This window comes from Clinocottus analis, unplaced genomic scaffold, assembly GCF_023055335.1.
Source record: "Clinocottus analis isolate CAN_PGR_092001 unplaced genomic scaffold, fCliAna1.0.p SCAF_5, whole genome shotgun sequence".
Taxonomy (NCBI): Eukaryota; Metazoa; Chordata; class Actinopteri; order Perciformes; family Cottidae; genus Clinocottus; species Clinocottus analis.
Genome location: NW_027176207.1, coordinates 7,745,869 through 7,772,968, shown reverse-complemented (window position 1 = coordinate 7,772,968; position 27,100 = coordinate 7,745,869). Strand labels below are relative to the sequence as shown.

At 38.9% G+C, this 27,100-nt stretch overlaps 1 protein-coding gene across 2 annotated transcripts; it reads left to right on the top strand.

Moving 5' to 3' along the window:
* ar (androgen receptor) lies at window positions 1-27,100 on the top strand. Of its 2 annotated transcripts, XM_068599859.1 has the most exons (9): window positions 1-244; window positions 308-1,235; window positions 8,372-8,523; window positions 10,460-10,576; window positions 16,238-16,516; window positions 18,855-18,999; window positions 22,520-22,650; window positions 22,791-22,942; window positions 23,360-27,100. In XM_068599859.1, exons 1-9 carry the CDS (start codon window positions 100-102, stop codon window positions 23,516-23,518), a joined length of 2,208 nt encoding a protein of 735 aa, XP_068455960.1. In that variant the 5' UTR covers window positions 1-99; the 3' UTR covers window positions 23,519-27,100. The 2 variants fall into 2 exon arrangements, with proteins under 2 accessions (XP_068455960.1, XP_068455959.1); XM_068599858.1 differs by having other exon boundaries at window positions 1-1,235.

Here is a 27,100-nt window from a genome sequence, read left to right as displayed (position 1 = left end):
CCAAAACGCTCTGCGTGAGAGTTGCAGCAGAGACCTTTGTCCTGCAAACTTCGGTCTCTTGTCCGAGTAAACACTTTATTTTTTCCTTTTTTTGGGGATATGAGCCAAACTAACCAACAGTTATCTCGGAGCAAAATTTGGTCAGTGGGAGAGAAAACAAAAAGGGGCGACGCTGCGAGCGCTCCCAGCATGGCGCTAAAAACAGATGAAAGTCGGCTCTATTTTACCAAAACCTCGTCGGGAAGCGGCGTCGGCAGGCTGAAAGAGCGCAACAATGCCAACGCGAACGTTTTTGGCTCCGGACAAGTTGATCCGCTATCCCGTGACATGGAAAAACACTGCTGTCACACAGCTGCTTCTCCTCAGAAGGAGTTGTTAAACGCTGACTGCCGTGTGGGCGACAGTCGCTCTTTTTCCGCCTGCGCCACAATCTCAGAAACAGCCAGGGAGCTCTGCAAAGCGGTGTCCGTGTCACTGGGACTGGCCATGGAGTCCAGCGAGACCAGCGACTTGGACGCATCTCTCCCGCCGTGTGTCGCCAACGACCACATGCGCGGAGAGTACCGGTACATGCCTCTGAACTGTCCCGGTGCCGTCGCCGAGTACAAGTGTCCAGACCGCGAGGACCGGACCGCGCACGGCCAGAAGCAACTGGTGGAAATGTTAAAAAGTCCCGAGACGGCTATGCGTCTCCAGCACCTCACCCCGACTCGGACGTCGGCGCACGAGCACAACTTCGCACAGAGCGAGGCCGATGAGATCACTTCGGACGAGATCGATCATCTGGACACGGCGCGCACTGCCTCCTGCCCGTATGCCCCCTCCGCGCAAGGCCACTTGGCACACTTCGGCCAGAATGGACCGTGCCGGGTGTACAAGCCCCTCGGGGAAGCGACGGACTTCGGCGAAGCCGTGGAGAACAAGTTCAGTGGCTATCAGCCGGAACAATACGGCGTCCGAGTGAAATGTGAGGACGGCGAGTCCTCCGGGGCTTTGTGGGGCAGTAATTACACCTCTGATGAGAAGTACAACTCTCAGTGTTGGGGCTCGGGGCAGTGCATGAACGCGCACAGCGCGGGGAACAACCCCGCCTTCATATGTAATCCATATGAGAGGACCGTCATGCGCCCGGAGCAGTGGTACCCCGCCGGGATGCTGAGGCCGCCGTATCCCAACTCCAACTACGTGAAGACTGAAGTCGGCGAGTGGCTGGATGTCACCTACAATGACACCAGGTAAGTTATAATCATACTATGTACAATAATACTAATATGTGTGTTGTGTGGTTGACGAAGCTGGAATAATGGTTAGGGAGCAGAGCAGGGCGAGTGTGCTCTGACCAGGTAGTGCAGCAAAACGTTCACTCCGATTCCTATTTAACGCTGCAGGTTTCCGGTGTGACCACATGACCTCAATCTGACCGCAGCCATGGGTGTTAAATAGTCTGTTTTGCGTGAGTTACTCCCACGTAGATTATATGATTTTGCTCTGTGGCTATGGCGAAAAATACTTAATCATAACAAAATGCTATCATAATATCATTATAGATATTGACTGATTTAATCTCATTTTACTTTTTCGTTTATTTCTCGCAAACGGCTTAATGTTTTTTTCATGTAAAGGAATATTTGTTTTCTTCACTTCTTTAATACAAAAAATAAATACAAAAAACAAGTTACAAACCAAATGTTGAACTGAAAACGTGTCCTATTGGTTAAACAAAAGATTACTTTATGTTGCTTTTAATGAATGCTTTGCAAACAAAAAGTCAACTGAGGTCGCACTGCATTTATATGTGTCTGGTTTACATCCTTGACATTTTATATGCATGTGCAACATGCACACATATTACATTTCAAATATCACTCACAAAGTTTTCAAACAAAGTTCCTTCAGATTCTTGGTGAGTGGACACAGTCCTGAGAACAGGTTTTCCAGGTTTTTCCAATTTCCTCTTTAATTGGAGTGATAAAGTAATTATAAAGATACCATACAAACACAACTATAAATATACAGATAGAGACCTGCAAGATATGTAGAAAAACAAATAAAATCCAATCCATAAAGTTCAGTTCATGAACGATTTGTTCTTTTTTTGGACTTTGTCATCAAACAAACACATATAGTTGTCACATATGTTGTCTGAGGCGCCTGCTCATAACATTCACGTGGGAACAAATGAAGAAAGTATTTCTGAATGTATTGAAAAAAATGTTTCACTGAAATGCTTTTTTTGTCTTCTGATCTACAGCTAAAGTTCTCCCGTAAGAGAATATCACCACCGAATTTGTTGGATTAATGTCACAAATAAATGCGACAGGATGAAATTACAGCAAAGTAATGTTTGACTTGAGATTGTTTCTAAGTGGAGGGAAGTGTTAATAGTTTAAGACCGGTGCCAATCATTTTACAAATGTTTCAAAAACGTTTTGTTTTTTTTGGCTTTGGGGTCGACAGTTAGATTTTTTTAGAGTCTACCAAATGTGAGTGTGGCCCAGAATGACAGATAGTGGGCATTTAACTGAGAGCCATGAGCTGCATGTGCACGGCTACAGCTGACGTCATCGTACTTGTCCACCGGCTGAGGAACGTTTCAGAACACTATCAGAAATATATGCACAAGGAATGAGGTGAGGTCAGGAGGTGTTATGTCTTATGACTTATTGAATTTCAGATTCTTAAATCCAGATCATCGAAAACTAAACACCATCCATGAACAGCTGCTGACAGAATAAATAGTAAAATACTAAAATGAAATGAGTTACAACTGATACTGATACTTTAAGCAAATAGACAATGACAAAATAACCAATAAACCAAGGTATATCAAAATAACAGCATTAACAGGAGACCTACAGGAGATTAGGGTAACAACAATTTAACTTAACATTTTCAGAAAAATAAAAATGAAAAGTGTGTGTGTGTGTGTAATATATATATATATATATATATATATATATATATATATATATATATATATATATATATATATATATATATATATATATATATATATATATATATATATATATATAATGTAAAATCTAGTTTCCAGAATGACAGTAATCAACTGGGGTGTGTCGTGGTGATATCCATTAGTTCAAATATGCAAATAAATGCTACTTTGCATACATTTCCAGAATATAAATCTGAACATTGAATAAAGCAGGTTCAACATACTTGTTTCATATTGTTTAGTATTTCTTTTTTCAATCACTCCATAATGAGAAATGGACATTAAATAAATATTGCGGCATGCAAACTTACAATGGCAGCCTGTATCATCAAGTTTTGGACTTCGGCACGGGTTGTGGATTTGTCCCCATTAAGTGCATTACACTGTGGATGTGTAGCTTGTAGCTATTGTTGAACATTATATATTTACTTTTTACTCCCTTCATCTCCTCAGTTGAGGAAAGTTTGATAAAAAAAACAACTTTACTTTTGTGCACTTATTTGTGTGTGCTTTTTTTTCTATTCCAATACTCCACACATATACAGTATGTGTGTGTGTATATATATATATATATATATATATATATATATATATATATATATATATATATATATATATATATATATATATATATAGCAAACCTTTGGGGAATTTACAGGGAACGTTTTACCAACGGTGAAAGTCAAAGTAGTAAAATAAACACTTAAAAGCTTTTTTTTTTCTCCACATCCACCCTGCTGCAGTCATCATCGTTTAATTAAGAGCTGTATACACTACAGAGAAACTGTCTCTTGTGTGTTTACAGATACACATAGGAACGTAATGTATAAGTCAACTGTCAACATGAGTACTCCCCGTGTGCTTCATGAGCACTAAACTAAGCTATTGAACCTGATGCCAGAAAGGCGTGTTCACTGGAGTAAAACTGCAGAAACATTTCCCTTTTTTATTATTGTGTTTCTCTACCTCAGTTATAAGGCGATCAGATATTTTCTCACAAGCTGCCACCTTGTCCAAGTCTGAGATCAATTCGTGGAATAATTGGCCAAGTACAGTTTTCCATTTTCTCATCTGTTTACTAATCATAATACATGTGATCAGTAATATGTTTAAATGTGAAACCAGTTACAATATCCCAAACACATGGCGGTGAGGAGCTGTGCTCCAACTTCATCTGCTTTGAATCAAGAAGATATAGAGCCCTAAACATGCCTTGTCTAATGGCAAGAGGTGCATGCTGGTTTTATTTTTATGGTAATTGTCCTTTTTTTCAATATTTGGACTGGGGGCGGAAATAGGAAACACTGGAAAATAGAGGGACGATTGATCTGTGACTGAGGTCCCGAGCCAGTCTGGGTTCAAAGGGTTTATATGGTATTCAGTTTAGACTTCTAGGTTTTACAGGATGTCACCAAATGCACACGCATAAAACCATCAGAGCACTGAGAGATCCAGCTTTCCTATTGCTGCTGACCTCAAGTTCTCTGGCTGGTTTCAGGAGGCTGGTTTTCCAAATTATCTGGACAAACCCAGAGGTCTCTGATTGGGCCAGCCTCCAGAACCTTACAGCTGTTTGGATTTGGTTCCCAATTTCTTTCCCATTTTGTCTTTTGAATTGATTGAAACATAGCTCTTCACTCTATCTACCGTGATGCAATCAGTATCATGCAATGGTAACACTTTCAAAGACAAATGCTAATATTATTGTAAAAACACATAGCCCCTGCAACATTTAGACAACTCCATTCTGAAATCTTTCAGTGGCCCTTTGAAGATGAATAAACTGCAAGAGTAATCCTCATCCGATGATGTCATAGGAAAATAGCCGAACATAGCAGACTGTAACGCCCCCCTTCATTTGTCTATTGCTGTGATGATTTGTTGCTGTCACAAAATAGCAAAAATATCTCTTTTGCAATGACCTGTTGCTTTGCGTCTTGCTTCTGCTTGTCATGTAACACCCTGAGCAGGTGGGGAAGGACATGGTATAAATATACGGTGGGGGGAATGAGGAAGGTGAGACAGGTGACAGTCCGAGTCGCTCAATAATGCAAGCTCTTGAGTTAAGTGAGACACGGCCGAAGACAAGAACAGCCGGAGCAAAATGAAAACAAGCAACTATGTGAGCCTTTTTTTGTGCAGATGAATGTGTTTCAGTTTTAACCAGTCTAAACATGTTGACAATCATGAGTATGTAGTTCACTACAGAGGAGAACAGCATGGGTATTTGTACAAACTTTATCTCTCACGCAAGTGGTGGACTTTTTAATGCACATTGATCTACAACTTTAGTTATTTTTAAGAATAATATTTTCCAGTGGAAACCATGTTTCTCAACATTTTGTGATCTTTGAATTTTTTTTTTTCTTGATGAACTGAAGGATCAAGTGTTCCTTTATGAATGATAACATTATCCTATTTCTTAAGAGAAATAAACTATGAAAAGCCCTCTTCAATTTGCTGGAAAATGATTTGTCGCAAAGGTCTTTTTTTTGTGTTTTTCGAGATGTGTTGCTCTCAGCGACGCTGTTAGAATACGAAACACTGCTTCAGATTAAACTACACAATCATAAACACTTAGAGCAGTAAAACGCACATTACTGCCACAGAAATATTAAACCTGAAAAATGACATATCATAGTTTACTGCACAATGAGATACAAAATCACATTTTCCTGAAAATACTTGCGAGCTTGTACTTCAGGATTGTTTTGAAAACAGGACTTTCCATCAGCGAGTATTTTCACAGTGCAGTACTGCTGCTTTAAATTAAGCAGAGGCTCTGGATAATTCTTCCACTAATGTGTACTGGCCTCGTGTGGCAGTAAACTGGCTCAGCTGGCTGAGGGTGCACGGTTTGCCAGTTGTGTAGTTGTAGTTTTGGTTGAATTTCTGGACTCTGGCTCATGAACTGGTCCGTCTGTAGACCACATGAGATTCCAGGTCTTAGGCAGAGATGTCATTTCCTGTAATTGTTCTAACAAAAAACTTTTGAATAGGATTGCTGTAATGGCATGCGCTGGACTTAAACTTTTGATTTATAACTGTTACACAAACAGACTGAGGTGATACATTTATCTTGAATCAACCAGATTTTAGGAGGGTTTGAGCCAATAGCAGAGTGAGAAGTAGACCCTGTAGTCATCTGTGTGTGGAGGGAAGTGAGTTATATCCAGAGTGTGAGAAAATCACGCCACTTACCCATGAACACAAATGTACAGTGGAGGAATTCAGCAGAGAGAGCTAGTCTGTGATGATATTGGTATCTTCTGACAGAGGAGGAACTGCATGCTGTTACCTCACAAAAGAGGGAAAACAGATGTTTCTACTCATTTAGCTGAAGCAACAAAACTGCGCACAGTTTCCACACATACTCGCTTCAACTCCAAAATGCTCACGCATGCATATTAGTCTAGCAAATCTGTGCAGTAAAGCTAGGTATTCAAACTGCGTATTGATCATTCTCTGACCATGAATCACGTGGCTCATGTAGCATTGTCATTGTCTGGCGGTCAGGGCTCTGCTGGCCGCTTCTCAGTCTTTGTTAGAAGGGGCTGGGCTTTGGCAGTCGGAGCCCCTCAGCTCTGAATTCTGCATCTGAAGATCTGAGGCTGCAGAAGAAGTGAAAATAAAGTGTTTTATTAATACCAGCAAACTGGTTTGTTTCCAACTCGTCTTATCTGTTGTTATTATTGTTTTTATCTCATATTTCTGCTGGATATTTTATCCCAACCTACCTTTGTACTAAATTGTCTGATTGTATTTAATTGCTGTCCTGGAGTGCTTCACACAAAGTGCTTCTTGCCAGTATAATGCAACGCAACACATTTAGCTGGATAGGGTCAGTGAACTTCATGTGATTTTGCAAATTATTAAATCTTTCCTTGTGCATTTTTGTAAGACAATAATTCATGTTGGAATATGTACTTGTAGACAATAGTGTACATCTGGTTTGTCTTGCTCTCCAAAGGTGTGGGTAAACAACAACATGATCATGATTTATAGCAAATCGTATTCAAGCAAATCAGCTATACGATGCAATATCAGTATAGTCACATTTAATCAAATCAAAGATGACAATATTCCGTATTTACATCAGTATGTGTAATCAATCGCATTCAAAAAGTGTAACAAATCTAGAGCAGGATCTTTCGTCCCTGCAAGCCTCTAAATCCAGGACCTTCCAGGTCACCGGACTATTCATCTTACATCTTTTGACATAAATACCAAACATGACACAAAGAAACTTTGAAAGTAAGCTTGGCTTGAAGCTTCAATTACAGCACTCTGTTGGAAAAAATAGATTTATGATAAGAGAATACTTGTTCACGTAGTCGTGCACCGCCTCCTCTGGACCAAGCGTTAATGTGACCATTGTTTAGACCGATAAACATTTTTATTTTTATTTTAGCCATTATATTCTGTGAGAAATGCTACCATGTGTTTCGTTGGGTTTAATCCAAGAGCAGTCTGGTTATCACGGGTTAGCACCTGTCTTTTAGCAGTAAAAAGCCTCAGTGCATTGCCATACAAATCTTAACATGCTTTCTTTTTTTTTTTTTACTTTTATTGTTGATGTATTCTAAACCACATTAGAATTTTATTACAAGTCACTATTCCTGATACTATGCTAAGTTCTGCTCTAGTCTGGACGTCAATCTAACATCAAACAATGTCTAAATATAAGTTTCAGAGCTAAGATTAATGTCATAAATGAAATTGAATGTAAGATTTCCATTACTTCAAAGTATTGTGTTGCTAATAACTTAAATACTAATTATTTGTTTCCCCATTTGTCTGAATCATTTAGTTCCTCTATTACCTAAAACCAATCGGGATACAGTTGAGCTTCATCCTTGTCTCTTTTACAGCGAACCTTGATATCTTAAGTTGCGCGTCACTGAGGCAACGTTATGTCTAAACCTTTTCCAATCTCTCCTTGTTCAAGGCTGAAGCTGGGAGCCATCGGGCCCCCCCAACCCTGAGCCTCGGTTTTGGCACGGAAATCTTTCCCACACTTTCCGTCATCACACTCTCTGTCCTCCTTAAATTGCACAGAGAGAGGCCTTAGCAGGGCTCTGGGGAGTGAATAGTAAATGCTCTGTGGTTACAGTTTGGACAGTATTAACGCAGTAAAAAAACATGGATATGCTGTGGTGTATGTACTCAAGGTTAGGCTTTAAAATGGGCTATTGGTTTCAAAAGATAATTTAAAAAAAAACAAGTGATAAAAAATGCTGTGCAGTGACCCAGTTGATACATCCAAGCTGGGTAACATTAACAGAGGTTTCTCGTGTAAATAAATTATATTATTCAGATATAAATACCAACAATTACATGTTGGTCATAACCTTGTTATTAACGGGTGTCCTGTTGATTGTTCATAGAGGTCCTGTTTTTTATGTTTTACTGCAGGTTCGAAACTGGCAGAGAGCACATGTTTCCCATGGAGTTCTTCTTTCCACCACAGAGGATGTGCCTGATTTGTTCAGACGAGGCATCTGGCTGCCATTACGGTGCACTCACCTGTGGCAGCTGTAAGGTTTTCTTCAAAAGGGCTGCAGAAGGTAAAACTCAGCAGGGATCAGAGTTTCTCCACTTTGAGGCCGGCTAAACCCGTGTACCTTCCATTTTAGTTGAGATACAGATTTTGTTAAAAAAAAAAGAAATTGTAACAGGGCTGGGCAAGTTAACAGGTTAAAAAAGCGTTAACGCGGCAATCCTTTAACGGCATTTACAATTTGATCATGTGTTATCATTTTTTGTATTTGGAGGGGCTTATCACTGCCGCACACAGGTGCTGCACTTTAAATCTCTCCCAGACGGCGTAGATCAAAACTGGACATCTTCGGGCTCTCCCAGTCCGGCCCACGTAAGGTCAATCAAAAATGAAAAATAAATAAATAAGATGCACGCCATGAATGCAATACAACGGCACTGCTTTTCATTCGAAGGCGATTTATGTACGCGCACGCGTTTCCGTCGCCTCACCGACGGCCAGTTTTGACTTGCTGACTTGAGCCCGAGCAGCGAATGCTGCCGCGAGTTGCTCCGTCTCACAAAGCGCTTACAAGCGGTCAGTCTCACAGGAGCCTCGCGCTGCAGGCTTCACGTCCAGATTGAAAGTTTTTCGCGCATGCGCAAAACTCCTGACCCTGCGGTCGGATCCACTATGGCAGGCACTTTAAGTCAGGATCACTTCTGGATCTTTACTCTTCTCTCAAAGAGGAGGACTTTCCTCAGATCACAAGATGTTCAGTGCACTTGTTCAAGCCAACACAGGCTGGACTTTTTTTACTGAGTAAGAAACAATGAACTGAACTTGAAAACGTGAAAAGCACTTATTGCTTTTGTATAAAGTTAATCAATTGCTGGTCTTTAACATACATCTTTAAGGTAAGCAACAAACTGAACATAGACAGAAGAAGGAGTGGTTTGTCCCTCACTGGGACCCTTACTACTGAACACAGTGTTTGACCCAATCCCAATCTCCACCCTTGCGGACTCACGGACTTTGGGGCGCGCTCCCATGAAGTCCTTGAGGGTTTAGGGGTGTCCCAGTGTTACATGGTGGAGTGCCTGAGGGCTCTGTGGCCGACATTTTGAGCCCTTTATGAACCCTTTCCGTAAGTCAACATTAAATGCTGACTTTGCCTAAGGGAATTACCCACAATGCATTGGAACGTGAGGTTAAACACGCAGTTCCCAATGGAAGAATGGAGACGTAAAAAAAAAAAAGGTAAACAAAGAGGCACGTGGGCATTTAGCCCGATAAAATACCTTTACAACATTATGGAACATAAAAACACATGAATTAGAGGAATGCAAACAGAATATATATATTTTTCTGTACATTCATCATACATTTTATTTTGACAAAAACAAGTGAATAAATAATATAAAATCACTTCTCATCTTATGAGGAAGACGTTTGAACCAGTGAATTAAAAAGAATAAAATAAATACATAATTGTGCACAATATGTTTTAATGTAGTCACGTGATGTTGCAGTAAAGTGCTGTCCCATTCATATTCACACCAGCTCAAGCCCTCACAGACTCTCACACTCAAGCACTTAGCAGCTGACGTCAGTGAGTCCCTGAGGGTTCACGGGTTTAGGGTGGAGATTGGGATTTGGCCTTTATGTTGTTCTCTGATAAAATACAAATGTTTCTACGAGTACTAGTACTAGGTACTAGTACCTAGTACTAGTACCTGTATACTCTATCTGTATGTAAGTTAACATACCTACATATAAAGTATATACATCTGTATGTTAACTTGCTGTTGCTCCGAGAGTGTCTGTTATATTGTTGTGATAACATTACTTTAAAATAAAAGTGTGCAATAGACTTATTATTGAATTTGGTGCATAATGCGATTCATTGCAGAAAAATCATGCGATTAATCCGTTAAATTGGTTCAACTTTGCCCAGCCCTAATTTGTAATAAGACAACACATTGTTTATCTTGAAGTAACCTCTGGTTTCTCTGTCCGCTTAGGCAAACAGAAATACTTGTGTGCGAGCAAAAACGACTGCACTATTGATAAGCTAAGAAGGAAGAACTGCCCATCTTGTCGGTTGAAGAAGTGTTTTGAAGCTGGAATGACACTCGGAGGTAGGATCAATTTAAAATACTACAATCTGCTCTTAGAAGAAACAATTATTGCTCATGTTATGTTTTTGCTGCAGTTCGTCGTCGCGTTGCTGCGCACGAGTATATTTAGTTAGTATTACCATCAGTTGCATTTCACTCAAGACAAAGGATTCATGCCTTTACAATATATACATCTGTGCAGCATTGACTACAATAAACACTGTGCAGTACACGCTGTATGAACAAAGCACACCACAGAGAAAGTGAAGTCCTAAAAGTGGTACTTTATTCTCCCTTCACTGCACATCCGAGCAAGCTGGCTCTCTTCAATTGCAGCATCATCACAATAGGGGATGTTACTGATAATCAAGCCCCTGACTGAGCTGCCATGCAATTTAGACCTATTCCATTCACTTCTCCTTACTGTCACCCACACCTGTTCGTCATATTAGGCTTTAAAGATTGACATGTAGTGGACTAATTTTAGTCTTGTGTTCAATTTTCACTCTCTTCCATTTTCCCATTCTGTTAACGGTGAAAATTGTACTCGAAGCACAAAGCTGACATGAGACATGTGAATTAAAGCAGCAGACATGCTGGTAATTTAGCCACCAGTCACTGACAAACCCATGGAGGGGAAAATGTGATCTAATGCTGCGATTGTAAGTAAAAAGGCACACCTTTTCTAGTTGTGGCTTAAAAGAGCCTCCTTTCATAGACGTTCTCATCCTGGACATGTAATTCACTCGCTGCATTTCACAGGAAAATTTATGACAATCATTTTTAGAAGTGGAGGCAGAAAAATGATACTTATTATCCCAGAGGGATTTTACTCCAAATACTATAAAAAAAATAAAATAAAATTGCGGGGAGGTTTCTGATTTGACTCATTGGATTTTTATGTATCAATTAAATAACTTTGTATCATTAGATCACATCATATTCAGTTTGTAGTTTCTCTCCTCCTAGTTGGAAGGTCTGAGGAACAGCAGAAAAATCTTTGAATCTTGCGTTTGTTGAGTTTGGCATCTGTTCAAGTTTGAAAAACATAGTTATTATAAATTGCTCGACGGTTTCATTTTTATAATTTGAATTCCATATTATTCCTGGAATGCTAATTACATCCGCAAATAGAAGCTGCACAAGGAGGCTGCTGCCGCCGAGCGAGGAGAGCTGTATCCTTCTGCAGCGACCTGAAGGAAGCTTGCTGCACATCTGACCACGGCTCCCACATGTTACTAAACCCGTGACTCTCACTCTCCTACACAAGTGGCCATTCTCCTCCAACTTCTCAGTGGGGAAATATGCAGTTCACTGATGTCCATTCTCAGCTTAAATGGATTACTTATTCAAAACATTGTTCTGCATTTCAGTAATGGTAATTTATTTTTCATCAAATGGTGAATAAACAACACCACTGAAGGCCAGGACCAAAGTAAAGATTTATATGGACCTGCTTCATGTGGATCTGTTTCTATTTTTTTTCTTGCGACCAGGTTTTATCAGAAAAAATGTGTCATTAAACGGCACAGCTTCCAGATTGTTATTTGTGCATTAGTATATAGCTTTTAACTCAAAGTTCATCTATGTATCTCAACATAGCAGCAGAAATGTCCTTTTCCCCAGTAAAAATCCTCTGGGAAATCCCAAAGATTTCTAAACCAGTATGGAGGCCTGAAACCTGCATAACTTAATCCTAAGGCCCTGTGAAGCACTGAACTCTCCCTTTTGTATCGCTGTTCTGCTCACTTGTAATAATGAGTTGAGGATATGGTACCACACTGGTAGTAACAAGGAAATATATTTATAATATGCAATGAATGTATTGGTAATATTTGGAAGAATATTGCCACGTTGTAAGGGAGCAGGACATGTCGGTAATCACAAGGTAATAATGGTGTAATATAGGACGAGGCAGCAAACCATGTTTTTAAAAAATATATAATTACACGAAGATAACCAGTTTACATTGATATACAAGATAAAAGGGCTGAACATACTCACATTGGAGAATCTGGGTCTTGACGATCTGATGACCTTAACCAATTTTATGTATTAGAGTCACAAGGTGGGCTAATGGGAGAACATGTTTGGATGCGTGTTCTGCCACAAACAAATCCAATGTCCAGGACGATGTGTTTATTTTATCCATTTATTCTGTGATAAAACACTAGCAAGTTGACACGAGCACGGTCAAAAACTATTGTGCTTCCCATCCACACACCTGTTCCCATCCTGGCACCTCCTTCTATGACCTCCCGAAGTGGATGTGCCACCCTGTGTTAAAATAAAGGAACTACATTCACCCAGTGTTTCCCTCAAATCATAAACCTCATTTTGGCTCCAACACACCGACTCCTAATTGTTAATGTCAGGAGGGCATAAACAATTTCAAATTATATAATGGAGCCAATAAACCCATAATAAAATTAACAAACTCCAAAAAAATCCCCTCATGGGTAAGGAGTCACTTATATGTTAGCTTCTTGTACATAAACAAAGGAACCACATTCACCCAGTGATTCCCTCAAATCATGAACCCCATTTTGGCTCCAACAATCATTGATTAATGCATTTTCTTTTAATAAACAGATTTGAAAAATGTGTTTTATTATTATTAGTCTGTTATTAAAAATTGGTTTAGTCAGTGTTTGTGCAAAATGTTATGTTTTGCAATTACGTAGTAATAATAGGAGATGATGAGCTTTAATTACTGAACGTAACACAGGGGTATAAATAGAGTAAAAACTTTTAAGTCATGAGTTAAGTAGTTAAGTTAAATACTGACATGCATCTTCTTCATTGTAAACATTTAAGGGTTTACTGTTAGAACGTTCAAATAGCAAAATGTCTCATGTAAAAACAAAGTACTTGTGATGTAATAATAAATTAGGGCATGAAAATACAATATCAGTTATTTACTATGAGGTAGTAATTATGGTTGGTGTTAGATTGAACATAGTTTTAAAATAATGACGCTGCTTTTTCAAAAATATGTCACTGGATTTGCCTAACAATTGATTTTTGCTTTTTCAGAGAAACTATAAATTGTGACTCCACTAGTCTTTGTGGAAGATTTTTTTTATCAGAGCTCTCACATCTTTCTCTTCGAGTCAGACTCACACATTACTCCCTCAAACCTTTCCAGAAACACAACTGACATCGGTGATCTAATGATGTAATGACATCTACAAACTGGACACCAAAGTGAGAGTAAAGTGGGATCTGCAAAGGCACACATTACAAAAAGGCATTTCAAGAGGAGTAAAACGTGCTAAACTGACCTTCCAGTTTTTTGTGCAATCAAGTCGCTCCGGCAACCTAAAATGGCAGTCGGGATAAAGATGGTGATTATAATGGCCATGAGACGGGTAATGACACGGAAGGAAGTGGTCCACAAAATGTGAGCGTATTGAGTCAAAAATGTCCAATAAATCTTACGTGTGCAATTTGATTTGAGTGAAAATGGGCTCGTCATGGATACGTCTGCTGCCTATTCACTGGAGTTTACTTTCAGGTGGAAACAATCGATGATGCCGACACCAACGCTTGTCGTGCTGGTCAGTTAACGTAGTTAAGGGCAGCGTGGCTAATTAATTGTTCTGTATGGGAGTGTATAACAAAGACGGTGCTTGAATCCATCGTTTTGGATGTCAACTGCCTGTTTATATTGGCTTCCAGTCAGCATGGGGATCTTAAGGTGAACTCAACCCACCTTATTGACACTGCACTGAGCAAAGATCAGGTGTGCCTGTGTCACAAAGGAGCATCCTGGCAAGGCTTTTTTAATAAACCCTTTTTATTTGAGATGTCTGTTATTAGATCAGACATAGAAATGTGATACTTCTTATATCATCTTTAATTGTCTTTCAACCCTGGTGCTCTTGAGAGAGACTTAAGTCGTGTCTATAACTGGCAATTCAATATTTATCCAACAAAACTAAAAAGCCAGGCGGAAGTTTTAATGAGACATTCTCGACACAGAAGTTGCAAGAGGCAATCGCATTACAATTAATGCCGTTTTAATATCAATCAACATCGATGCAATTGATTGAAGAAATATTTTTGCCTCAAATGTTGATTCATGAAGGCTTTTTTTTACCTCCTAGAAGCGAAAACAGATAAATCTTTAAAATAATTGATATCTAATTAATTTGACGAACGCATCAGTCTTAGCAGATTGTAATAAAGTTAAATGGAAGTGAACAACATAAATGTGTCTTCTTCAATGCACTCATATTTCAGCACAGTCACTATGTGAATGTGTCTGTCACTCACTTTGCTCAGCCTGTCATTCTGAAATAACCGGCTGAACTGAAGCTTAACTGCTAACAGTTCTTTAACTTGTGGAAATAAAACCGTCAGTTATTGAACAAAGTGAACGGGTGTGATCTTAAACCATGACTGTTAAAAAACCAAATGCATTTGGCAGCTGTTTAGCAGAATATAATCATTCCATTTTGGTTGTATCACTACTTACTGTACATGGTAGTCTCCACCAAATCAAAGACCTGGATCCCATTTAGCTTCTAAGTGCAGGTTGTCACATGGAGCAGCTGCCTCTGCAGTTTCAGCATTTGTGGGGAAATAAATTGCAGCTTTTTCATTGCCAAGATGAGCGAGTTATTTTTTTTTAAACATACAGTACTTGTTTTTTTTACTTTTTGTTTTCTCTTTATCCCTATATGCTTTGCAGTGTTGAAGGAATCGTATATAATGTATATTTCCCTCAAAATGTTACTTGAAACTAACAGTTTCCAACGGATGATTTGTAAAGGAGGATCATCTCGGGACGGTTCAGCTTGTGCTTTTTAGCCATGCTGACCTGAGAGGATGTCATTCGCAAGTATCTATGACTGATTATTTTCTAAAACAGAAACTTTGTTTTTTCATCACTGGAACGTCGTCAAGTCATTTTGCACATGAAGCTGTAATGGATCTCAAAAGCAAGCAGATAATCCATCATGGCTCTTTAGAGCATATTGCTAAATTGCGGCCTGCAATTTGATATTGAACGGTTGTTGGCGGTACCTCAGAAACATTTTGTGCGGCCCTTGAATGTGACATGAAATGCCTGCTGTATATTTTAATTATTTATGGTCACTTCATTTTCAAAAGCCAACACTTAATACACTACTCAACTAATGCGTAACCGCCGACCTCATAACAAACGTCTGTAAGTGATGGACTGCTTGTAGAAAGCTACTGGTTGCATGCCAACAATTCTCGTGCTAGAAAAGACAGTTAATGCTTTTGAGGCACAACTTTCCAGTTTAGCGTGGAAGTACGATATAAAAATATGTAAAAAGCTGTGAGGTTGACGAGAAAAGTATTTTTCTGGAATAATAGATCACTTGATAAAGTGATCTGTAAGAAATGGGTGAATTCGGTACTCAAGGAATTTACTGTCCAACATCTTTATGAGACCAGTCACAAATCCCACGACTCACTGTGCAGCCCTCAATCATATGCTGGCTTTCTAAATTGGTATACTGTCATTAAAACTTTGAGAGCCCCTATTGTAGAGGACAACTGGATTCATCTGTCGAAATCAATCAGATATAGTAATTGAGGATCATTATTAAAACATATGCAGATCTGTTTATTAACTGCTTGTGTGACAAAATAGAATACACAGAATAATACCTGATTGGATTCTTAATTTTTTGCTTTTGTTTGTAGCCCGTAAACTGAAGAAGATTGGACAACACAAAAACCCTGAGGACGACCATCTCATGAAGGACCCTTCAGAAGTCCTTCCGAATTTCTCTCCTAAATCCGACCTGAACTTCAACTCCCAAACGGTCTTCCTTAACATCCTGGAGTCAATTGAACCCGAGGTGGTGAACGCAGGGCACGACTACGGCCAACCGGACTCCGCCGCCACGCTGCTCACCAGCCTCAACGAGCTGGGAGAGAGGCAACTGGTCAAAGTGGTCAAATGGGCAAAAGGATTGCCAGGTAGGACACTATTTGAGGTTTTTGAAGCATGTGTGGCTTTTTAGCCGGTAAATGCTTCCCTGTGTTCTCCAGCTAGTCATTAACTGTGTCTGCCTGCCGTTTGGTGCTGGGCAGGTCCATGACGCTGTCTGAAAACAGCCTTGAACAAAGCAGAAATGTTGCGATCCATAACACCAAAACAATAAGCTGAAAGACGCTGAAAGGCTTCATAGGAGGGGAATTGCAGAGTCGGGATAATTCTCTGTGGATTTGTCACTGCAAGTGATCCCTTTCGATTTCTTGTTAATGTAAATATCCTGATTATACCAGAATGGAGTCAGATCATTTTTACGTGTATGACGACTAAACCTGTTGGTTTCATATTTTATATTTAAGATATCAACACTGTTTTCAGATCCTTTGGTTAACAATTATCATCGCATAAAAACTATAAGCTGCTTCGACAAATGTTTTTTTTTAAAAATTTGGTTTCTCTCTGTGACTTTACATTCCAGTTTGTCCTTGTTAACCCGTTTTAACGTTTTATTGTGCGTTTCAGTTAAAGATCAAACACTTAAAACACTGATGGAGCAATTTAGACGTCGACATGACAAACCAAAGTTATGTGAACAAGACAGAACATGACAGAGAATCGGAAGTGTTTATTACCAGTGAGTTGAGCATACAAGGAATTTGACTCTGTATAAACATAGTGCAAATACAGGTTGTGATAAAACAGACTGCAGTGAACAGCGTATGAGCTATTTATCATTTTTATAGTTTAGGACTGGGACTAAATATGTAGTCAGCATTTAGGAATCTGTTAAAAAAAATAGTACATTTTTTTCTTCCCCTATCCAGTAATGTGTTTTGCAATCCATATCCTCCAACAATCACTTTTCAATGCCATAATTATTTAGAAAAAAAAAATCTCCAAAAGAACAATTTCCATCAACAGATCTTTTATAGGAACATTAAAAACTTGCATCTATATTCAATGCCTACATATTGGTATACCTTAGCGCCACCTTTAGCTTCAATAACAGCTATAAGTCTTTGGGAGTAAGTATCCAACTCTGCACACTGTTTCGAGTAATTCTTCCTGGCAGATTATCTCCCGGTTGGTCGGTTGCTGCTTGTGGACCACAATTTTTAGAACGAAGCTACAGATTTGATGAAAAATCCCCAAACTCAGTTAATTTTGGCAGACTCAAACAGGTTCTCTCGCACTGTTAAAGGAGTCCCTGCTTGGGAAAAGCAACCTTGGCAGGGTCAGGCTCGTACTTTATGACAAACTCCAGACGAGCTTTGATAGGTTTCTTTCTTGAGTAATGGCTTCTTTAGTCAGCCTGCAATACAGCCCAGTTTTATGCAAAACTTGATAGATGCACCTTAAATTCACCCTAATCACTGTACTCTGTTGCTCCTTTAAATTAATATTTTTGGATTATTGGCAGCTTCCCTTACAAGTTTCCTTCTTGCTCTGCTGCTGAGGGACGACCTCGTCTCGGCAGCTTTTCCTTTTTATTGAACAAACCGTGCTCATTGGGATATCTACACAGTTGGATATTATTGTGTTGCCTTTCCTAAGTTATGCTTTTCTCATACTTTCTCTGAGTTTCTTAGATTGCTCTTTGTCATTGTGAAGAACAACTTTGTAATTAAAGACCATTCTAACCAATGACGCTTCAATCCAGGAGATGATTTTAATCAATCAGAAGATTGTACACAATTGTGAGCATTAGTTGAATATGCTTAATACTTAAATGCAAACAACATCATTGAGTTTATTTATTTTTCTTAAAAGATATTTCCTAACATTAAACCAATGGATCTTAAAAATAGATAATTCTGAGGGCCATTCTTTTAAAATATAACAACTAAACACAGATTCATTTGAAAATACGTCTGTAAATTCAGACAAACTTGATGACTATTAAGAGGGTTGAATAAAAGAGCATTAATTGGTCCTGTGTGCAAGACACGGCCATGAAAAGCATCATCAACATTGGTATGGAAAGAGATGCCAGGCCTCTCGACGACACTACCAAGGGGTATCATATAGAAATTAAAAACTAGCGGCTCTATAATTGATCCCTGGGGGATCTTATTTTACAGTATTTTGAGAAATTATCATCCAAAACAAATCAATAGAACTGTCTGGCAGAGAAATAAAAAAAAGGGGAATATTTCAATTAATCAGGCTTCATGAAAGGTCAATGTGTTCCATCAGTGTATTAAAAAAAAAGATGTTGGTTACGACTTTAATAGGAATGTCACTGTACAATAATTTGTGGTTCTTCCTGTGCAATATATGCCATGTAGTGTTGTTTTATCATGCAACATCTTTGTTCTTTAGGTTTCAGAAATCTTCATGTGGATGACCAAATGACTGTCATCCAACATTCATGGATGGGGGTGATGGTGTTTGCTCTGGGATGGAGGTCTTACAAGAACGTCAACGGCAGGATGCTTTACTTTGCCCCTGATCTTGTGTTCAATGAGTATGTACAACGCGGAAGTCTTGAATTCAATTGTGTTCTCTAAAATGATTCCATCAGTGGGTGACCAACATGCTGTGCTCCTCCATAATATATAGAAATCTGTCCCAGTGACTGAGTACATAATACAGACATATCAGTTTCTCTCTGTCTTCATCTCTTTCTCTCTCCATTTCTCAAAACACAAAGGCATCTCTAAAAATTTTTACCAGGCTTTTTTTTTTGGATCATGTTCATCCAATTCCCTCCTTAGGTGTTCTTTTGTCAATGTGAGATTAAAGGGAGGCACATTAGTTTCCAGCATTCAAACTCTCACAGCCCTGGTGAACAGGATTCATCCCTGAATATTACTCATGACAGACAACAGGGGTTTGGTCTGTGTGAGTGTTAGTGAGGAATATTAATAGTTTTATTTTGTCCAATCAAATGTTTACTGCCATGGATCTGTGGAAGGCAAAATTGTAAGTTAATCTTTAAAATCCATAATTATTTCTTTTAAAAGCTCAAGTATTTAGTGTTGTGTAAACTGCTCATATGTAGTATGCTGTTTTTTTTAACACTATAATCTTTTACAAAAGTGTAAGTCATGACACCAGCACTATATAAACTTTACTCCCATGCATTCATTATTTATGTTTACTTCATGTGCAATGCTGTTGTTCACCGTAACCAAACAAATGCGATCAAATCAGAGGTTTGTTGCTGATAAATACTGTTTGTTATCGTTAGAGAAAATGTACCCAATTTATGAAAACTGCCAGTGAATACCACATTTCTTTCTGCAATTCACAGTAACAATATGTTTACGTAGCTCTGTGGAATTTGCTTGGGAGAAAATCTCAATGTGAATTTATATTTATGAATACAACTAAAAGGTTAGAGTAATTGGAAAGCATCTGGCTCGATCTTGAACAGACAGGATACATCTGGGCAGGGAAGAAAATAAATGAAACCCAAACTGCTCATCGTGGTCATACTGGGCAGCTCACAGTTATGATTGTATAACTTTGTGAGTGGGAGAGGCAGGGTCTTGCTCAGCAGATCTTCACTAAATAAATACAGCTTTAATTAAAGTAGTTCAAATTCAAATTATCCACGCAGACAAGTGTGAAAAAATATGAGAGGGCAAGGGGCAATGTGGACGTCTGCCGAGGCCGCTTTCATCAGTGGAAATGGGTTCTTTTTCGGCCCTTGCTTCATCCCTCAACCAAGGATTATGACAATCGGGGCCAGCAGTGTTTCTGTAATCCTGCTGACAAACAGACAAACAAACTGAACCTGAATCATAACCTCTTGGTGGACATAATAAAGCCACAATGTGTATATCTCTCAACAAAGCAGCTTGTTTGCTGGATTGTTTGTACAGATTCTGTGATTATGTAAATCTAAAAATGCACACAGACTGAAGCGGCAGAGAGCTGCTCTGACTTCAAATGCTCCTTGCTTCACATTTTTCGCCACATCCAGTTCCATGATTTCATTGCAGGTGTTTTTTTCTTTTTACCAGCTGACAGAATATACCTGAAGGAGAAGGAGCAAAGCTCCAGGGAATCCCAAACAGATTCAAGTTTCAAGTTAGGATTAGACGGAGAATGTAGTTTTCCTCTCTTTTTTTTTATAACCTTTGCACGAGTCAAAATCCACAACTTGGAAACAAAGTTCTATCTTTTAATGGAAACTCATTTATTCAGCTTTTTTTGGAGTTGTGGTGAATCTGTCATTCATCTTTTGAGAATTGAATTAGGGCTGGTGGAGGCCATGTGAGTCAGAAAGGTAGATAATTTAGGCTATTTGAAAGAAATTTGGCATAAAACGTAAAGTGCTCCTTGTCATCTTTTAAATTAGCTGCTTACCGCCACCTGCCAAGCCAAGTCTTTTCCTCTTAAGAGGGGTAAAAACTCAGACACAATCTTTAATTCAGTCTCCAATTACGATGACGGAGATCGAGGAGATTGTTGGGCTCTTTTATTGAACTAAAATTGCAGGTGTACTAGTTATATACGCCATCTACAATTGTATCGGGCTCTCTGGTTCACTTTAATTGTTATAAGACTATATTTACATGAAGGAATAGGTATCTGCTGTGATACATTATTTTATAAGACAGTTGATATCAACATGTTAGCGATTTATAGATGGTTGTGTAGGTTTGTGTCCGTTACATACAAACATTTTTTGTATAACTGTTTGTATAACTGGCTTAAAGAAGTCTTTGAACATTTTTGGAATTAAGCTTATTTGTGTTATTGCCAAGGGCAACATGGGAAGATTCATGGCCTACTGCTTAGCTTAGCATAAGGTAAAGTTTAAAAAAAGAAGAGAAATAACATGTCTTGTGTTATAATCGGTGACATTTAGAAGTACTAGTTGGCAGATGTTTTAAACTTTGATCAGAGACAGGCCAGCTGTTCTCAGTCTTTATGCTAAGCTAAGCTCGGCTAACCAGCTTCTGGCCAAAGCCGTATATTAACCAGTCAAACATGAGAGTGGTATCAATCTTTTAATCCAAGTTGTGACAAGAAAGTCAATGAACCAACTGACTGGTGAACAACTTTGGTTGTTTTCGGTGTGTGAGTCAGACCTGACTGGCGGTTAAGTATATGTCTGCTGTATGAGCCAATACAAATGACAGAACAAGTACTTCTTCAGTGACATTTTTAAAGCTAGAAAGTTCAACCATCACATTGAATAGGAAGTTTGAAAGGCACATATTGCCAGCTACATACCACTTTAAAAGAAGGCTGAGCTGCTCAGTGTGCAGTAGTTCTGGTCATTGCTTGATGTGGATGTCTGTGCAGCATTAACATCATCCCCAATAACAAACCATCCCATTATCGTCTTGATATGAATTTAACACAAATGTGTATACTATTGGATTATACGTGATCTGTGAATGTTATGCATGTATACGATTGCATGTCTGAAACTTTGTATTGATTTCCAGAGAGATGAGGAACATTCAGGTCCACCTAGCCTGACTGCATTTCTATCTTCACAGCATAGGAATTTGTTACAAACTGTCTCTTTCCTTGGTGATAATAAAGGCAGAATCGTTTTATCACACTGAATAGAGATGACAAACTTTGATCACGATGCCTGTTCTCCCACGTTTCTTCTCCCAGGCTCGTTTAAATAACTGAAGATTGTTCATGTGTGATGAACATGAAATATCCAATCACCGCTTTTAATATTCCGCTATAAACGATTGGGACATTTTGCTGAACTTTTTTGCCATTTATAAAGGAGTAAATTCTAGCGCAACGGAATTGTGTGTTTTAAACATCTTGCTCCAAATGTCAAAGATCACACGGGAGAAATCTGTATTGTTTTAAAGATAATTCAGTGCCAAAGACCCCATTACACCATTAATAGATATGGATCTAACGTTTGGCATGCTTTCCCATTCAGTAGTTATTCACTCCAGAATAAATGTCCACGGTGTTAAGCAATTTGTTCCCTCACTCTAAGATTTGAAAGTTTCCTCTATTTCACATTTCTGATCCTGACCTTTTTAAATCTGCAGACATCGGATGCAAATTTCCACAATGTACGAGCACTGCGTACGAATGAGGCATCTTTCACAGGAGTTCCTGCTGCTGCAGATCTCTCAGGAAGAGTTTCTCTGCATGAAGGCCTTGCTCCTCTTCAGCATTCGTAAGTATCGTCCCGGGTACGGAGGATTAACATGTCAAAACAAACCGCCTTGCTTTACTTTATCCCATAAGTGGACATGCAGAAGAGAGACAACTGCTGAACATGTCGTTAAAACTGTTTTTTTTTTCTCTTGTCACCAGTTCCAGTTGAGGGTCTGAAGAGTCAGAAGTACTTCGATGAACTGCGTCTTACCTACATCAACGAACTTGATCGCCTCATAAGCTATCGGATGACGACCAACTGTCCTCAGCGGTTCTACCAGCTCACCCGACTCTTGGACTCTCTCCAGATGGTGAGATACGCTGCTTCAAATGGTCTCAAGTTAACTGTTGTTCACATACACTCCTTCCCCCAACAGAGGGAGACGGTAAAGAGTTTGTGAAAGATATCTGAACATGTGGGTGCATCATAGGCGAGCCAGGAGAACGGTCCAAAGCAAGAGTCATTCTACAAATTAGCTAAAAGCGTTTCTTAACTTGGCATGCAATTAATTCACATGGGATGCTTTGTTGTTCATAGCCCATGAAAAAAGGCAGCATTCAAGTCAGTGCAAGCAAAATCTTTTTTTCGAAAAAAAAAAAAGGTTGATGGAGGACTTTGACATGATTATATATTTGCCCGAGGCATGAAACACGCCTGAGTCACTGGATGAAATGTACTTTTTGACAAAAGATTTAATCATGATTTATTTTTGTTTCTTTTGTTTCAGACTGTAAAGAAGCTCCACCAGTTTACATTTGACCTGTTTGTCCAGGCTCAGTCGCTCCCCACAAAGGTCAGCTTCCCAGAGATGATTGGAGAAATAATCTCAGTCCATGTACCAAAGATGCTGGCAGGTTTGGCTAAACCGATCTTGTTTCATGAGTAGAGGGATTTTTAATTGATCAAAAGTGACTCATCTTTGCTGCCTCCATAAACTTTAACAAATGGTACTGTTTACTTACATCTTCAGTCTAATAGCCCTGTCCTGTAATCATTATTTTGTTGCTCAAGTGTTTTTTGTGTGTTCCTTTTAGCCATAATTGAGGTTGTTTGTTCAAAACTGTTAAAGCTTTTATCTGAGGCACTTGCAAAAGGCATAGCCTGTTGACAATTTGTGTTTTCAGAGATTCTGCTTTACATACACAGTATGTTTGTAAATCATGATTACAGCAACCAAAAAAGTAGCAGGGTTAAAAACAAAAAAAAAACATTTTTGTAAGTTGTGCATGTGACTTTCATTATACATACACATGACAAGGTATTCATGGATACTGAAAAACAAGAGACAGCCCAAAGAGCAGATGAGAATTGGATCACAGAAATAAACAAACACTTGTTTCCCATCAACTTTCCAAAATCTGTTTTTCTAAGTGCCGCCTTCAGATGCACCTACTAAGTTCCTGCTTGTGATATTTAGAGTGGTTAATACAACTCGTGAGGCATTTAAGTGCTTAAGTGCCTTAAAATTAAACAATGTATTCCAACTGTAAAACACAAACTTGATGCGCTACGTCATCATTGTTTACAGATAACCTACAATATTAGATTGTCCTGCTGTGTGAGTGTCCAGTAGTTTTGATGCTGCAGGTCAGTCATTGAGGACGTCTACTGTCTGGACTTATGCTCTCCTAATTTGAAACTAAATGAAGCCAAGTAGAGTATTGATTACTGATAAGGAAATCAACTATGAAATGATAATAACACCATTGTTACTACCTCTTGGGCTTGCATGTCTCTCAACAACTAAGTTGAATATTTAGCTGAAGTAGTTCTGACCGCCATCGAAGGCAGCTGCAGTATATTTGTTTTTATCTGACTGTAAAAAATATGTATGCAAAACTGTGTTCATCCAGTATTCACTTAAAAACATTTTTATTGAAGTTTAAACTTCACAATAAAGTCAAAGACTTATTAACTTTGTCTTTGTGAAGCACTGTGAACAAGATGACAGGTAATGTCAGGCTTTGGAACAGCTGTTGTGTCTGACAGCACCCAGACAACCAAAACGTCCCATTGTGTAGTTTAAAGGGAAGATTTACGCCCTTGAATCACGCTTGATGGTGAATGTCATTGATTGCGGTGACACATTCCTTAGTGGGGGCCGTGCTATTGACAGAGAAAGCTGAGTTCACAGCTGCAGAATCTTGTTTTTCCTGCATCCGGTGCCGTCATTTGAGGTGGCGGTGACGTCATTGGAAGCAACTGCTCGCTGTTTGAGCGTGGATGTGTAGTCTCACGGTCTCACCGCCATGAGGTGTGCTCTCAATGCTTCTACAAAACGTTCCATTAGCTGTGCAGGAGAGTATGGCTGGCAGGGATCCTGCTCGCTTGCAATGCATCGTGGTACGTGTAGGCACTGCCAGCACAGCTCGGTGTTCATGGGGACTCTGCTTTCTCGATAAAAGCCTTAGCAAAGACTCAATTAACCACATGCACCATCAACACTGATTTGGAAATCCATATAAAAGGTGGTAAACTTTCTCTGCAAGCGCAATGAATATTTCACCTCGTCATCACTATTCGCGCCTACCTACTTCAGAAATCAAATATCATGCATGATCTGTAATATTCTTAGAATATACAGCATAACGAAACATTTCAGTCATGTGACTGTCATGAAAGCAACAACCTGATCTCTATACTGTAAAACTCAGCCTTTTGTATAGCTGTTTTCTTTACACATTTTAAAAATATATAGTAGGTAAACTTGTATTAAAGCAGGCCATGAGGGAAATTGTAGAAAATTGATTGGACTGTTAGTTTTAATAATTCGGTTCTTTATTTCTCCACTGCACAGCTTTAAAACTATTGATAACCGAGTATTTGTAGTGCAACTAAAGAAGTTGCCAAAGATTTCTTTCTTTTTTTCCCTGCATGACAAACTATGTCTGTATAGAAATGTAGAAAGTATCAAACCCCCCAGTTTGCTGCAGCAGGCACTCGGAGACTTGTAGGCACACCAGATAAGAGCGTGGCACCAAATACAGGCAAAATCTGTATGAGAATTTGGATGATTCAAACAGCCAGTTCATCGATTAGGGCAGTCCTGTTCCAGCAGGACAACAAATACAAATGTACTGCCAAATTATAACTGGAAGCGCTTCAGATGTAAAATGTGAAAGTCCTTGACTTGTCCTGCCAAACCTTAGAGATGAAAACCAAGAAGAAAATCTGAAGAATGCCTTGAAGATAACTGATGATCAAAGACACTTGAGTAAAACTGTTGAAAAGAATTGGAGTCAATTATCAGTTTTTGTATTTTACTTAAGAAATTAAGAAACATAAACCAAGGCGGTGAAACATAAGGCTCTTTGTACATACATCTTGGTCTACTTGATGCAGAGTGTACACTACACTGAAATGATGTCTGACGCAAACAAAACGTCAAATTTGCTTCTGTGCTACATTCTGCAGCAATGTTTCATAACTCTGTAAAGTCAACACTTTTTTCACGATTCCACATTTTCCCCCACAAGCTTGTAGATGCATGCTTCATGTGTTTGTTTAAATGTAGGCATTGTGTTTCGCTTTGCAGAAAGCAATGCATGGACATCCATTTACCTCTCCAAGTACCTGTCTTTTTGTGTACTGACTGATGGCGTCAGCATTCTTCAATGCATGGGACATCTGTCAGGAGGCGTAATGACATTTTGTTGTACAGTGCAAAGTGATGAGTTGACTATCGCAGTCATTTTCAGTGTTTTGTAACTGATTCATTCATAAACTTCAGTTGAGCGTTTAGAGTTCTTTACTTGATTTGCAGAAATTAATGTCTTCGTCTTGTCTTTTTTATACAATCTTTGCTATATGAACAGGAATGGAGGAAAATATGGAAACCAGTAGCTAAAGACCAATTCAGGTGATCCACAAGACTCAACCCCACAACAGCTAGTTATAGTCCTGACACTTGAATACATGTGTCTGCTGTCATTTGAGAAAGCAGCAGTTCAGTGGGAAGTTAAAACTACACAAAAGCCTAATTAAAAGATAATATGACCATAAATAAAGCAGTAAAATGATTCAAAATACCTGTAAAAGTACCAGCACATAATGCACTATATTGTAAGACTGATGTTGCAGCAACTCTTTATCCTTTAAATTAATCCTTGTTCTAAAGAATGTTGTGTTTTTATTAATGCTGTTTTAACTTGTATTATACATTACATGTGAGGGTGAAGGCACTTCCAGTGCCAGTGAGTCATGCACTTCAATGAGCCACCTCGTTGCTCTGTATATTTTTTAATACTAATATGATTTAATCACCGTCGACGACAGTGTCTGTATTATGTCAGTTGACAAAAGCTGGTATGTGCCCAGTGTACTGCATTTAACCTGATTCTTTGTACATGCTACAGTAACTGTATATATTGATTCGTTTAATGTCCGTTTTGGTGTCCCAACACTTGACTTTTAAAGTCTTCTCTTGTATGATTTTTATCTTTTGTGAATTGAATATGTGTGTTTTTCA

Coding starts and splice junctions, on each gene's coding strand:
- ar (XM_068599858.1), top strand. CDS start 100: ATGAGCCAAACTAACCAACAGTTATCTCGGAGCAAAATTTGGTCAGTG. Junction 1,236..8,371: donor GTCACCTACAATGACACCAG/GTAAGTTATAAT, acceptor GTTTTACTGCAG/GTTCGAAACTGGCAGAGAGC. Junction 22,651..22,790: donor CTTGCTCCTCTTCAGCATTC/GTAAGTATCGTC, acceptor TCTTGTCACCAG/TTCCAGTTGAGGGTCTGAAG.